Raw genomic sequence first — 13,476 nt, forward strand, 5'->3', positions numbered from 1 at the left:
ATACCATAAAATCGTCATGATTTTGATGTAATTAGAATTGGATTGAGAAAATAATTTAATTAAATAAAATAATATTTTGGGAACATAAAACTAGTTATTGGGTTGAATAATTATATGAGCTTATTTTAATTAAAATCATAATTGATTACATATATAATTGTACTCAAAACATGACAAAAGTTTAAAAATCCATTATAGCATGAGTTGGGTGGCACATTAGGTCTAGGAAACCTAATTTGTGCCACCTGACCTAATGAGTTCTATTGTACTCTGAGTTTCCTACTAAAATATTGTTTTTTTTCCTATTTTTGTTCAAGTAGAACTCTTGTGATATTTCCTTGTAAAAATATCCAAATAGACACATTAATTATACATGGATACTTTACCGAAATTCAAGAAAATTTATCTAGTTACAAAGTAAATTCTATTTTTTCATGAGTATTCGTGATAGTAATTTTGATTTTGGTTACCATAAAGAAAGTGAACTTTCTCCACTGGAAAGTTATAATTTTTGTTTTGTATTTGGTTCGTGATAAGAGCCCAACAATTGAGGGTTTGGGATAGCGAAAAGATTATTTGGTTGAAAGTTAGGAACTAAAAAATCTCGCTAGTATAGAAACACAACTACTAAGTTTGGTAAAATTTATTTTCGTAAAAAAAAAAAACACAAGGTTCAAGTTTTGTGGAAATTTTTGAAATTCTATTGTGCAATAAAACCATTTGGATAATTCAAATACCAATTTGATATATTCAAAATATAAGTGTTGCATTAGACATTTTATGAAAGTATAGTACTAAATATGATATCACCCTAAAATAAATAAAACAACAAATAACCAAATACATGTACTATTAATTAAATTAAAATATTTAGAAAAATCTAATAAAATAAAATTTTGAATATTTTATATTTAAGTTTAAATATATTGTATTTTTTACATTTAAATTTAGTTCTTTTATTGCTGTTTTCAAAATTTTAGTTGGTCTATATAACAAAATAAATGAGAAAAAAATGGTAATCAAATTTGAATTTTTAAATAAAAGTTGTACTAAATTCGTTGAATATATTTCGATATTAGGATGTGTTTCAATCTTAATGTAAGTTGCTATTATAGAAAATATTAAGTTATTTTATTAAAAGTTAAAATAAATTATTAATATTTTTAAATGAGAAATTTAAAATATCATATTTATTTTAATTAAATTATTTAAAATAATATAAAATATTATATTAATAAATTTAAAATAAAAAATAATTTTAAAAAATTAATTATATACTTCTATTAAATAAAATAATTATATATATTTTATTTATATTTACGAATTTACAAAACAATTTTATAATATAAATTAAGTAATTAAAAAAGTTAGTAATAAAATTTCAAGCACTTAAATTAATATTTCCACAAATTTTTCCCAGTATATTGCATCGGAAATATTTTTCTTTCTCCGTCGTCCCTTTATCGTTTGGGTTCGTCTAAGTATCGTCGAAGGTTCTTTTTTCTCCGACGAAAATACCCAATTTCCCTCCATTTTCTTTCTAGTGACGAATCTCCCAAAATCATAGAACGTTGGTGTTTTTTATTTTATTTTTATTTTGGGGAATGGCAACGGCAGCGGCGACGATGGTCAGCTCCGCTGGAGGGTTATTAGCAATGCTTAATGAGAGCCATCCACAATTGAAGTTCCATGCTGTCACTAATCTAATCAGTTCCGTTGATCAATTTTGGCCAGAGATCTCCACCAGCATTCCTATTATGTAAGCCTTGTTCTTTATTATGGTGGTCGTTTTTGTGATATTTTCTTTCCTTCTGTTTAGTTAAGGTTTAGGTTTTGGTTGTTTTGAACTGATTGGAGTGTGGGAAATTGAAGGAAACAAAGTGAAGAAAGCTTTTTTTTTTTTTTTTTCCCTTTGTGTGTGTGTGTGTGTTTTGGCTTAGCTACTGTAGGAAAGACTGAGAATGTAGTTTGAATTCATTAAGAGCGTAAATTTTGGAATTTTGGAGATTTGGAAAGGTTTTAATTTTTGGTTTCTTAGGTTATAGTAGGCAAATGGTGAAATTTTTGTGATTTAACTAAATTGTACTTTTGTATGTGACTAACGATTGCTTTAGACGAGCTATATGCTTTGCAGTTTTGCACTTATTTTATAAGTTTTAGATTAGGAAGAATTAGAAGCAATTATTTTGTTAGTCACACACAGACAAAAAAAAAAAAAAAGAAGAAGAAGAAACTATTGTGCAATGTAGGTAATGGTTTTTCGCTTACCAAGTTATAAGTTTTTAGTGAATAAAAACTATGGTGATGGTTATTTTATGAAAATCTGACATCTGCTAAATTAAGTTCCATTTTCACTTTAATTGGAAAATTTCATGTAACTGTTTTGGGCTGGGGGAAGACGGGGAACATGACTTTAATTCATCTGCTTTCAGCTTATTTTAAATTTATCTGGCACTATTTAGAGAGTTTGTATAAGTTATCTGCCTAAAATGGTAGTAATTTTAGTTCAAAAGAAGTACTAAATGAGTTATGTGAATAACAATGTTATGCTTGTATTTTTTAGAGAAAGCTTATCTGAAGATGAAGAATTTGGCCAGCATCAGAGACAACTTGCTGCTCTGCTTGTCTCAAAGGTTCTCCTCTCTTTCCCCTTACTGTTTGCATGTGTATCAATGTGCCTCTTAATGATCAAATGTGTATAACTAGCATATTTTTTGAAATTGAAAAGATGGGTTCTTTTCAAAAAATGGAAGAAGAAAAATCTAAACTCCATGATCTTCATCTATGTGACTTTTACTTTTCTATTACAAGCAACATGTGTGTGTGTGTAAATATATATAAACTTATGTTAATGTTATAATTTTCGTTGGATTCATTTTTCATGTAAAAATGCTGCTGCTGTTTGATATGTTTAACTTTAGTTTGATTGCATTTACAATTTGTAACTGAGAAGTAACAGAAGTAGATGGCCTTTCTCTACTTGCTCTTTTATTTAATTTTGACTTTGTTGGCTTATGCTTATCTGGGCCACAATGTTTTTACCCTCAGGTCTTTTATTACTTGGGGGAACTCAATGATTCGTTGTCTTATGCTCTTGGAGCTGGCCCCCTTTTCGATATTTCTGAGGATTCTGATTATGTTCACACTCTCCTTGGTAACAACTTTGAGTCATTTGCTATATTTTGTGATCATTAATAACTGTTTCAATAATTCAAATCCATTAGTATGTTGGCTCTGGTTGTATTTTGCTGCTAATAAGGATTTTAACTGACCCTAATCATTCACTTTGTTGTTGTTGTATTTCATGTTTTAAATTCGATGTTCCATGCAGTTGACTCATTATGCTCTTAATTTCAGCCAAGGCAATAGATGAGTACGCTAGCCTTCGGTCAAAGGCAGCAGAGTCTAGTGATGGAGCAGCAGAGATTGACTGTAGGTTGGAGGCAATTGTAGAGAGAATGCTTGACAAGTAATAGAGCTTTCTTTCATAGTTGATGTAAATATTTGGAGTTAGTCTGGCTATCTTACTGTTCTTTAATCTAGGTGTATTATTGATGGAAAATTCCAACAAGGGATGGGAATTGCAATTGAGTGCCGGAGACTGGATAAACTTGAGGAAGCAATAATAAGGAGTGATAATGTTCATGCCACTTTAGCATATTCCACTCATGTCTCTCATTCATTTATATATCGCCGAGAATACCGCCGAGAGGTAAGTTTGATATTTCAGTAATTCATAAAAGATCTGTACTTTGTATTAATGCCATTGCTACTAGTTCTTTGATATTCTTTTATTAGTACAAACTGTATTTCTCTATTACACCCTTGCAAATTCTGCAAGATCCATAATGCCAGACGGTTATTCTTTGGTTCATGCAGGTGCTTCAGCTTCTTGTTAAATTGTACCAAAAATTGCCTTATTCTGATTATTTGAGTACTTCTCAGTGTCTCATGTTCTTGGATGAACCTGAAGGTGTTGCCAATATATTGGAGAAACTTCTCCGCTCTGAAAATAAGGAGGATGCTCTTTTGGCTTTCCAAGTTGCATTCGATCTTGTGGAGAATGAGCACCAGGCTTTTCTCTTAAATGTAAGAGATCGACTTCCAGCTCCCAAATCTCTGCCTTCAGAATCATTACAGCCAGAATCCAGTGACCCTGGTCCTATTCAAAATGAAAATTCTACTGCTGCAGAGGATGTTCAGATGACAGATGGTTCTTCTGCTTCTATGACGGATGTGCGTGAGGCTGATCCTAAAGAAGTTATGTACGCTGAGAGGCTGACAAAAATCAAAGGAATTTTGTCTGGAGAGACCTCAATACAATTGACTTTACAGTTCTTGTACAGTCATAACAAGTGAGGCATTGATTTCTTTTGTACCATCTTTTGGTGGAAATAAATTCATATCATGTTTCTTTGTGATGCATACAAGATATTAACTGGTTACTCTTCATCTTAGATCGGATCTATTAATTTTGAAGACCATAAAACAATCTGTTGAAATGAGGAATAGCGTTTGTCACAGTGCTACAATCTATGCAAATGCTATAATGCATGCTGGAACAACTGTGGATACATTCCTGAGGGACAATCTGGTAAAACATTCATCTTGCTGTTTCTTTTTTGCTCTTTTAGACTTTATACTTACTATTCATATTCTGATCATTAGGACTGGCTGAGTAGGGCTACAAATTGGGCCAAATTCAGTGCAACAGCTGGGCTTGGTGTTATTCACAGAGGACATCTGCAGCAGGGGCGGTCTCTGATGGCTCCATACCTACCCCAAGGTGGGGCTGGTGGTGGTGGGAGTCCATACTCTGAAGGTGGTGCACTGTATGCTTTGGGTCTCATTCATGCCAACCATGGTGAAGGCATTAAGCAATTCCTTCGTGATAGCCTTCGAAACACTAATGTTGAGGTATACTAACTTTCTTGGCCGACATTAGCCTCATCCCCCCCCCCCCCCCAACCAACAAATAGGCCTGAAAATAAAGAGACATGCTGAAGAGCCAAATTTCCATCTACTCACAAGAAAACATGGTCATCAGTTTGTTATTTCTTATCTCTATTCCATTTGTGAGGATTCAGATTTGTCTTCTATTGTTGGACAAAGTAGCATTATGTTTTTGTGGACTAAATTACTGGTTTTTTTTTTTTTGGTCCAGGTTATCCAACATGGTGCATGCTTAGGTCTTGGTTTGGCAGCTCTGGGAACTGCTGATGAAGATATCTATGATGAAGTCAAAACTGTGCTCTATACCGACAGTGCTGTTGCCGGTGAAGCTGCTGGCATCAGTATGGGTTTGCTTATGGTTGGAACTGCTAGTGAGAAAGCAAGTGAGATGCTAGCTTATGCACACGAGACACAACATGAGAAAATTATTAGGTAAAGTCCGATATCTTGGTATTGAACTGGTCTTTATTCTGCTAGTGGTCTTTACTTGTGTCTTCCATTTGGTTTCAGGGGTTTAGCTTTAGGGATAGCTCTTACAGTTTATGGAAGGGAAGAAGAAGCAGATACATTAATTGAGCAGATGACTCAGGATCAAGATCCTATACTACGTTATGGTGGCATGTATGCATTAGCATTGGCCTATAGGGGAACCGCAAACAACAAGGCTATTCGTCAGCTGCTGCACTTTGCTGTATCGGATGTGAGTGATGATGTAAGGAGAACTGCTGTTTTAGCGCTGGGGTTTGTCCTATATTCTGAGCCAGCGCAGGTAGGTTGCGTATTCCCTCATCTATGTGTGGGATGTGATCAATGTTTTATGCACCTTTTTGTCCATAATTTTCTAACTGTATTATATCTTTGGATCTGTCATTGGGCTATAAATTTCTGAAGCTCACCTTTTGTCTGGTCAACACTTTTGTCTGGTCAACACTGCAGACTCCTCGAATTGTGTCTTTACTATCTGAGTCTTACAACCCACATGTTCGATATGGTGCGGCACTTGCAGTGGGCATATCATGTGCTGGCACAGGACTGAGTGAAGCCATATCATTGCTAGAACCCTTAACTTTGGATGCTGTTGATTTTGTTCGTCAAGGTGCCCTCAATGCAATGGCCATGGTCATGGTCCAGGTCAATGAAGCAAGTGATTCACGTGTTGGAACATTCAGGTGTTATTTCTTCGTTTTCAAGTAACAGTTTTACATATTATTGATTTATTTAGCTTACCCTTTTTTATCTCCTTAATCCAGGCGACAACTGGAAAAGATAATACGTGATAAGCATGAAGATACAATGAGCAAGATGGGAGCAATCTTGGCCTCTGGGATCCTTGATGCTGGTGGGAGGAATGTGACCATAAGATTGCTTTCCAAGACAAAGCACAACAAAGTCACTGCCATTGTTGGTCTTGCGGTTTTCAGCCAATTTTGGTATTGGTATCCTCTCATCTATTTTGTGAGCTTGTCGTTCTCACCCACAGCTTTTATTGGACTGAACTATGACCTGAAGGTTCCAAGATTTGAGTTCTTATCCCATGCAAAACCTTTTCTTTTTGAGTATCCTAAACCAACTACTGCTTCTACCACTACATCAGCTGTTAAACTTCCAACTGCTGTCCTGTCAACTTCAGCAAAGGCTAAAGCTAGGGCTAAGAAAGAGGCAGAACAAAAGGCTAATGCTGAAAAATCATCTGGGCTGGAGTCCTCATCCTCTTCTCTGAATACTGGAAAAGGGAAACCATCTAGTGAGAAGGATGGGGAAGCTATGCAGGTAAGATTCATCGAGTTATACGTTTGAACGATGTTTAAATCTTGTCTTTTATTGTCTAGATCTGTGTTACATGGATTCAGGTGTGTCAGGTACATGTATGTGTCCAACACAGGTGTTTTCAATATTTTCTAAGTTTTTTTAATGTATTTGGAGGTTCTTTTTGGAAATCATATTGTTGTGTTTATATCTAAATATGTATCAAACACATACTTAAAGAAAAATGAAGGGTCGAAGAATAGGTTTAGGTTTTTGAATTTAAGACTGATGGGGGCTTAGTGCACTGACCAGTGAGCTAATAAATTAACTGGCAATTTAAATATGTCAGAATATTAGAATTAATTATAACTCATACTTTGAGTTGTGCTGGAGTTGGGACTAAAATTCCAATACAACTCTAAAAATTTAACGTCGAAATATCTCTTGAAATGTGTTGTTTTGTTTTTTGTTACTCAAGTTTGGATGTGAGTACCGGATAGAGTTTTGTTCACTTTTTTTCTTCCTTGAGTTTTCTATAGTTTGCGGGGGTCTTTGGAGGAACATATTCTCCTATCCATATTCGGATATGTGTTAGATATGGGTGCTAGACATAGGTATTTCAAGAAAAATTAAGTCGGAACGTCATAGGTTTTCATCATTGATTGCTTGAGATATGTTCAGGTGATGAACAACCAAAATATATTTACTATCTTCTGCCATTGATGTTTTATGTTAAGCAGGTTGATAGCCTTCCGGAGAAGAAAGCAGAGCCGGAGCCAGAGCCGGAGCCGACATTTGAGATTTTGACCAATCCAGCCAGAGTGGTTCCTGCTCAAGAGAAGTTCATCAAGTTTCTAGAAGACAGCCGATATGTGCCTGTGAAATCGGCACCATCCGGGTTTGTTCTTCTTAAAGACCTGCGCCCTAATGAACCCGAGGTGCTCTCTCTAACAGATGCACCTGCATCAGCAGCATCTCGAACCACTGGTCGACCAGCAGTAGGGCAACAGAGTTCCTCATCAGCTATGGCGGTTGATGATGAACCTCAGGTCCCGCAGCCTTTTGAGTACACATCCTGATTTCACTGGGTTATGAAACTGAAGAGGGCCTATGATTTTCCCAGAATCGGGCAGTGTTTTGTCGCATTACAGCTTTGCAACTTTGGTAATTTAGTTCATGGCATCTTATCTATTTATTTGTTTACTTATTTATTTAAATATCCATTTTAAAGTGATCTATTGATCTTATTTTTCTATTGTTTCCTTTTCGTTGTGTTTTATTGAAATGGTTACACGTTTTAACCATTCTCCTTTTATGGTATTTCAGCGCGCATTTAAGTTAGCTGGAATATATGATAAAATATTAATAGATACGCACCAGTACCACATATATTTAATATTTTTTTAACATTATTTTTATCGAACCATTATGTTTCAAGTTCTATCGATGCATTAACGTAGAATGTGCGTGCTTACTTGGTACCATACCAATATTACGTTAAAAAAAAAAACCATACCAATATTTGATAATATCTTTTTTCTTTTCCATTAGTGTTCAGGTTCAAAACCTTAAAACACCAAGCTGCAAATAGTCATTAAAACAAGACAGAAAACTTACCCTCCCTACAGGTTCATCCTTCCTTTTGAAAATTCTTGGATGAGCTTCTTAACATGAGATTTTCTGTTAACACTATTTCTGATTGCGCTCCCAATCTTATTACATGCTTTTACCTCAACCGATCTAAATTATCCTTTAGAATCCTAACGTTAGAATAGATGGCTTGGTGAATAAAATGGACGTTAACCTGATATGTTCCTAATAACTTCAGGAATTTGTTCTTCCCATGAAGGTAAATCCCCGCTGATCGAAACTTAAAAAGGACTTCCTTAACATCCATAATTTGCCTTTTAACAAAATCTTTAACATGGATGTATTTTGCGAACTGAAGATACTTCTTCCACCAGGATAATATACAACAAAATCCCACTTCCATTCCTTCATTGATTTTCTTCCATTTGACATGAATTTGATATCTAGTCATAGTCACCTCACTATCCCTGTTATCAAAAACTATTGTGGAGCTATTAAAATCTGGCCTCTTTGTTCTCTTTAGAACAGTAGACTTGATAAAATATAGTTCAGTAGTTTCAATATCATGCTTTGCAGTCATCCAAACTCCCATCTCATGTAAGTTATTATGGTTGACATCCTTGGTTTTAAAAGGTTTAATTCTAATAGGAATCCTACCATTTATAATGGTAGCTTGTTTTTCTCCGCATATTTGCCATTCAAGGCCTTCTAAACATAGGTCTCTTCCTGTTGGTATACCCTTCCAGATCCAAGAATCACAAGTCCTAGTGTCACGATGCTAGATCATCCGTGCAGCCTTAGGCGATCCGTTCGTTCAAACTCGCCTAAGTCAGCCTTTACTCAAGTGAGGATTCCTTAAGAACTCCTCCAAGGCACCAATTTGTATAGTGGAAGTAAACTTATGCCAAAAGAAGCCACAAAGAACAATAGAAAGCCACAGAAAAGAACGCACACAAGGTGTTTGAGTAAATACTCTCAGAATTCTATTACTCTTAAGAATTCACATACAATGGAATGATTTACAAGTGAGGGGGAGGCTCTCTATTTATAGTTGAGCTCTCCCAAAACCAACGGTCAAGATTAAATTACATCGACGGACGAGATTAGCTTATCCCTTAATTTTGGGGATTTACAAGATTACATCATATCATATCAAATCTACAAGATATGATTCCCCTACTTACTAAAAATAGCCTAAGTTGCCATACCTTTATTATTGGGCCAACTAGGCTTCAATTTGAGAGGTTTCTCCAATAGGTTACTAAATTGGGCTAGTTCTTGTAGGCCAAATGATCCCCATCTACATAATAGATCTCCATCGGATGCATTTGGTGCGATGGTCACGGGTTTTGCACTTTGGCTTGTGACATTATCCCACACCCATTCTCGCAATGCCTTCGTTGTGACTTTCAAATGGCACTGACTTGATTCACCTTGGAACTTGTTTCGAAAAGAGACAAGTTTGAATCTTCTAAGCCCAACAGGAGGGGCAATGGTGGGTACCACAAGGAAGATGTTGTTGGTGGCAATGGCAACAGCAACGGCAACAATGGTGGTAATGGGAAACCATGAGTTGGGAAGAAAAGACCCAACAGGAAAAGGGACAAGTTAAAATGCTTTCTCTACAACGGTCCACACATGTTGAAGAAATTTCTGAAGAAATCCACGCTTAAGGAGAAGCCGGCGGGTAAGGCCTTGGGACTTGGTTCGAGTGCAAGGGGTGTTGAAGTCAAGTATGCCGAAAGTGAGAAGAAGCCAGTGGAGTGCTTCTTATGTCATAGTCTGCATAGGTTGCGGAAGTGTCTGAAGAAGTTTGTCATCAAAGGGGATGATGGAGCAGACAAGGAGCCCAAGAAGCTTGGTTCGAGTAAGGGAAAAGTCGAAGCCAAGAGGGCAAAGAGGAGCAAAAAGAAGTGAGTATAATGCTTCTTGTGCCATGGTTTGCATGAGTTGTGGAACTGTCCAAAGCAAGTCGTAGTCAAAGGAAAGGCAACGCCTGAGCTTGGTGAGTCGTCGGAGGGGCTTCCACCCAAGGAATAGGTGAGTTTGTCATTGAACTTAGGGGAAAAAGTTGCGATGAAAACAGTGAAGTTGGGACCAATGATGCTCAGTTTGAGTGAAGCGTTAGAGTTGGCCGAGTCATTGACAAGGCTTCCACCTATGGGAAAGGAAGGTGATGCATCGAACTTCAAGGAAAAAGAAGTGATGCAAGTAGGACAGTTGACCAGAGTAAATGCAATGAGTAGGACAGTTTGAGTTAAATAACGACGTAAGCCGAGGAAAAAGTCCCAAAGAAAGGGAAAAGCTAAGGCGTCAAGACGAGATCGAGGCGAGTCAAGTCAGTGCCATTCAGAAGTCGCAACGAAAGCGTTACGAGAATGGGTAGGGGAGAATGCCACGGGCCGTAGTTCAAAGCCCACGACCATCACACCAAATGCATCCGATAGAGGTGTATTGTGTAGATGAGGATCATTTGGCCCGCAAGAATTGACCTAATTTGGTAACCTGTTGGAAAAGGCTGTCAAATTGAAGCCTAGTTGGCTCGATAATGAAGATATAACAACTTAGGCTATTTTGGTAACTAATAGTAGAAGATTGGTAGAATCATATCTTGTAAAGATTAGATTAGATTTGATATGACATATCTTATAAATCTCATGATTTAAGGAATATAGTTAATCTCGTCTGTTGATGTAAATGTATCTTGACCGTTGGTTTGAGGGAGCTTAACTATAAATAGAGAGCCATTCCCTCATTTGTACTCATTCAATTCATTGTTTCATTATTCTTTGTAAATAAGAGAATATTGAGAGCATTTGCTCAAACACATTGTGTGCGCTATTTTTGTTATTCTTTGTAAGCTTCTTTTGGCATAAATTTCTTCTGGTCTACAAATTGGTACCTTGGAGGAGTTCTTAAGGAATCCACACTTGAATAAAGGCTGACTTAGGTGAGTTTGGATGAACGGATCGCCTAAGGCCGCACAAATTGCGAGATGAAAGATCTAGCCCCGTGACACTAGGGGTTACTTCCAAAAAGCCTTTCTTAAGCACAATATTTACATCCCAAAGTTTCTATAATTAGCCAACAGTTGTCTTGAATAATGTGCCAAGCTCTTTTTGCAACAATAGTTTAATTCATACTTTTCGTATTTCTTACTCCTAGTTCTTGATTTTTAGGCCTCTACATAGAAGGTCCCATTTATGAAATGAATTTTCTTCTTACTGTCCCATTGGTTCCACCAGAACTTTTTAACTTGATCCACTTTTTTAGAAATGTAACTAGGGATATTAAAGTAGGATAAGTAGAAATTCGAAATATTGGTTAGAGTCGACTTAACCAAAGCTAGTCTTCCACCAAGGGTTAAGTATTTCTCCTTTTAGTCCGCTAGTTTTATATCAATTTTCTTTGTGAGAGGTTTGAAGAAATTCTTTTTACTACTTAAATTGTCAAAATTATATTCAAGTTATTTCTCAATACCATTGCAATTTTTAATATGGAGGATTCTTTGAGACTGTACTTAAACTTTAGGTGATAGTGTGTGTAGGAAGGTTTTGGTTCTATAGTTATATGATTTATATTTGGAACCAATTAGAAGACGCCACTTCATTTGACTGGATTAAGTATCAAGTGAATTGGTTATATTTGTCATTATCTTACTCTAAAACGTTATTGTTTTTTTTTGGTTGAACATATACTATTCAAAATTTGTGAAGTTTAAACTAAATTTATTTAATATATTTAATTGATATGTTAGGAAAATGATAAGAAAATGACAGGTTAGTTGTAACACTTTTCACTTATCTCAATGTAGAGTACAAATGAAAAGTGCCACAAGAGCATGTACGTATCAAAATCTAGGATTTATTTAAAATTTTGAAACTTTAATTTTTTTTATAAAATCATAAAATTAAATTTGAGATGGTGGGTGTTGGATCTGGGGTCCTAAGTGTAGTATTTTCATCTATTAACACTCGTATTTTTTTGAACAAATTAGTTTAAGAATAATATCCATTAATTACATTAATACCACCTTTTGTATATTGTTATAAATGGTTTTTGCACTCAAAGAAAATATGAAGCAAATATTGGCTCAATGGTTATCTAACATTTAATTAATACTAAGCAATGTTATGTGGTTTGATTGTAATACGTAAAGATATCTTATATTAGTAGATGAATCTAAACATGTCATTATTCTAATAAGAAATGAGAAAATCGATCGAAAACTAATATTCTATCAATCAAGTCCAATTGGGGAGATATTTTATCTTAAGTATCGGAGAGGATGACTCCCAGAAAATAAAGATATAAATGTGACTGACTAGACTGATAGTACATCAAATAAGACCTAAGTAAATAGATCTTAGACCATTTATGGATTTATTCGTTTGTGATGTTCATAGTGTGGCATACTTTAATCCTGAGTGGGTGTTGGATTATGTATATGTGACTCATATTCTTTGATGTAAGTAAAAGCCTGAGTTCAAATAGTTAAGGAACTGAGAGCTAGGGCGTTGGATATACAATTTCTACAGTATGTAGGATCATTCACAATAGTTGATTCCATAACCCAACTAATAGGCAAATGACATCCTCTTATCATAATTATATGATAGATGAAAAGTAAAAGCGATCATGGGTCGTCTTTTTTATAAATGACTTAATTACTATTTGATACTAACTGACTTTTTTCATGAATGAAGATGTAATGATTACCATGAAATAAAATATAATCATATTGGGAGAATGAATTTATCCTAAAAAGATTAAATATATCCTATGAGGGTAACATACTTATGACAAGGTCATTGGATGAGCACTAATTAAGTAGCTTTCGTAATGATATGTAATAAGAGAGAGCTCAGTTATAATACTATAGTGGAATAACTTCTTGATTAATAAGTTTATAATTAATAGGTAAAAAGCTGAAACTTAATTATAAATTATTTAGCCCTAATTACATATGTCCAATCGCTCCCTCCGCTAACTTGTTGAAACCATAAATGAATTACATGTAGGAACAAATGAACAAAAATGGATGGAAATGATGAAGTTAGAGAAATATTTCACAAATAAATGTATTTTCTCATCGAGTATAGAAATGACCTGAAAATTAATTTAATATTTTAAATTATCATTTAATTAAATAATTAAATTTCAAAAAAATTAAATTAATTGGTCATT

General features: G+C 35.1%; 1 protein-coding gene across 5 annotated transcripts; it reads left to right on the top strand.

Moving 5' to 3' along the window:
• The first annotated feature begins 1,375 nt into the window (after nucleotides 1–1,375).
• LOC108453720 (26S proteasome non-ATPase regulatory subunit 1 homolog A-like) lies at nucleotides 1,376–8,059 on the top strand. 5 transcript variants are annotated; one of them, XM_053028209.1, is made up of 13 exons: nucleotides 1,376–1,759; nucleotides 2,564–2,633; nucleotides 3,049–3,154; nucleotides 3,358–3,469; nucleotides 3,544–3,712; nucleotides 3,880–4,355; nucleotides 4,459–4,594; nucleotides 4,669–4,917; nucleotides 5,165–5,385; nucleotides 5,464–5,722; nucleotides 5,890–6,122; nucleotides 6,204–6,723; nucleotides 7,440–8,059. In XM_053028209.1, the coding sequence occupies exons 1-13, from the start codon at nucleotides 1,605–1,607 to the stop codon at nucleotides 7,776–7,778; spliced, it is 3,045 nt and encodes a 1,014-aa protein (XP_052884169.1). In that variant the 5' UTR covers nucleotides 1,376–1,604; the 3' UTR covers nucleotides 7,779–8,059. The 5 variants fall into 5 exon arrangements, with proteins under 5 accessions (XP_052884169.1, XP_052884168.1, XP_052884170.1 ...); XM_053028208.1 differs by having other exon boundaries at nucleotides 1,382–1,759; nucleotides 5,845–6,122; XM_053028210.1 differs by having other exon boundaries at nucleotides 1,382–1,759; nucleotides 3,946–4,355; nucleotides 5,845–6,122.
• Nucleotides 8,060–13,476: the final 5,417 nt, after the last annotated feature.

This window comes from Gossypium arboreum, chromosome 5, assembly GCF_025698485.1.
Source record: "Gossypium arboreum isolate Shixiya-1 chromosome 5, ASM2569848v2, whole genome shotgun sequence".
Classification (NCBI taxonomy): Eukaryota; Viridiplantae; Streptophyta; class Magnoliopsida; order Malvales; family Malvaceae; genus Gossypium; species Gossypium arboreum.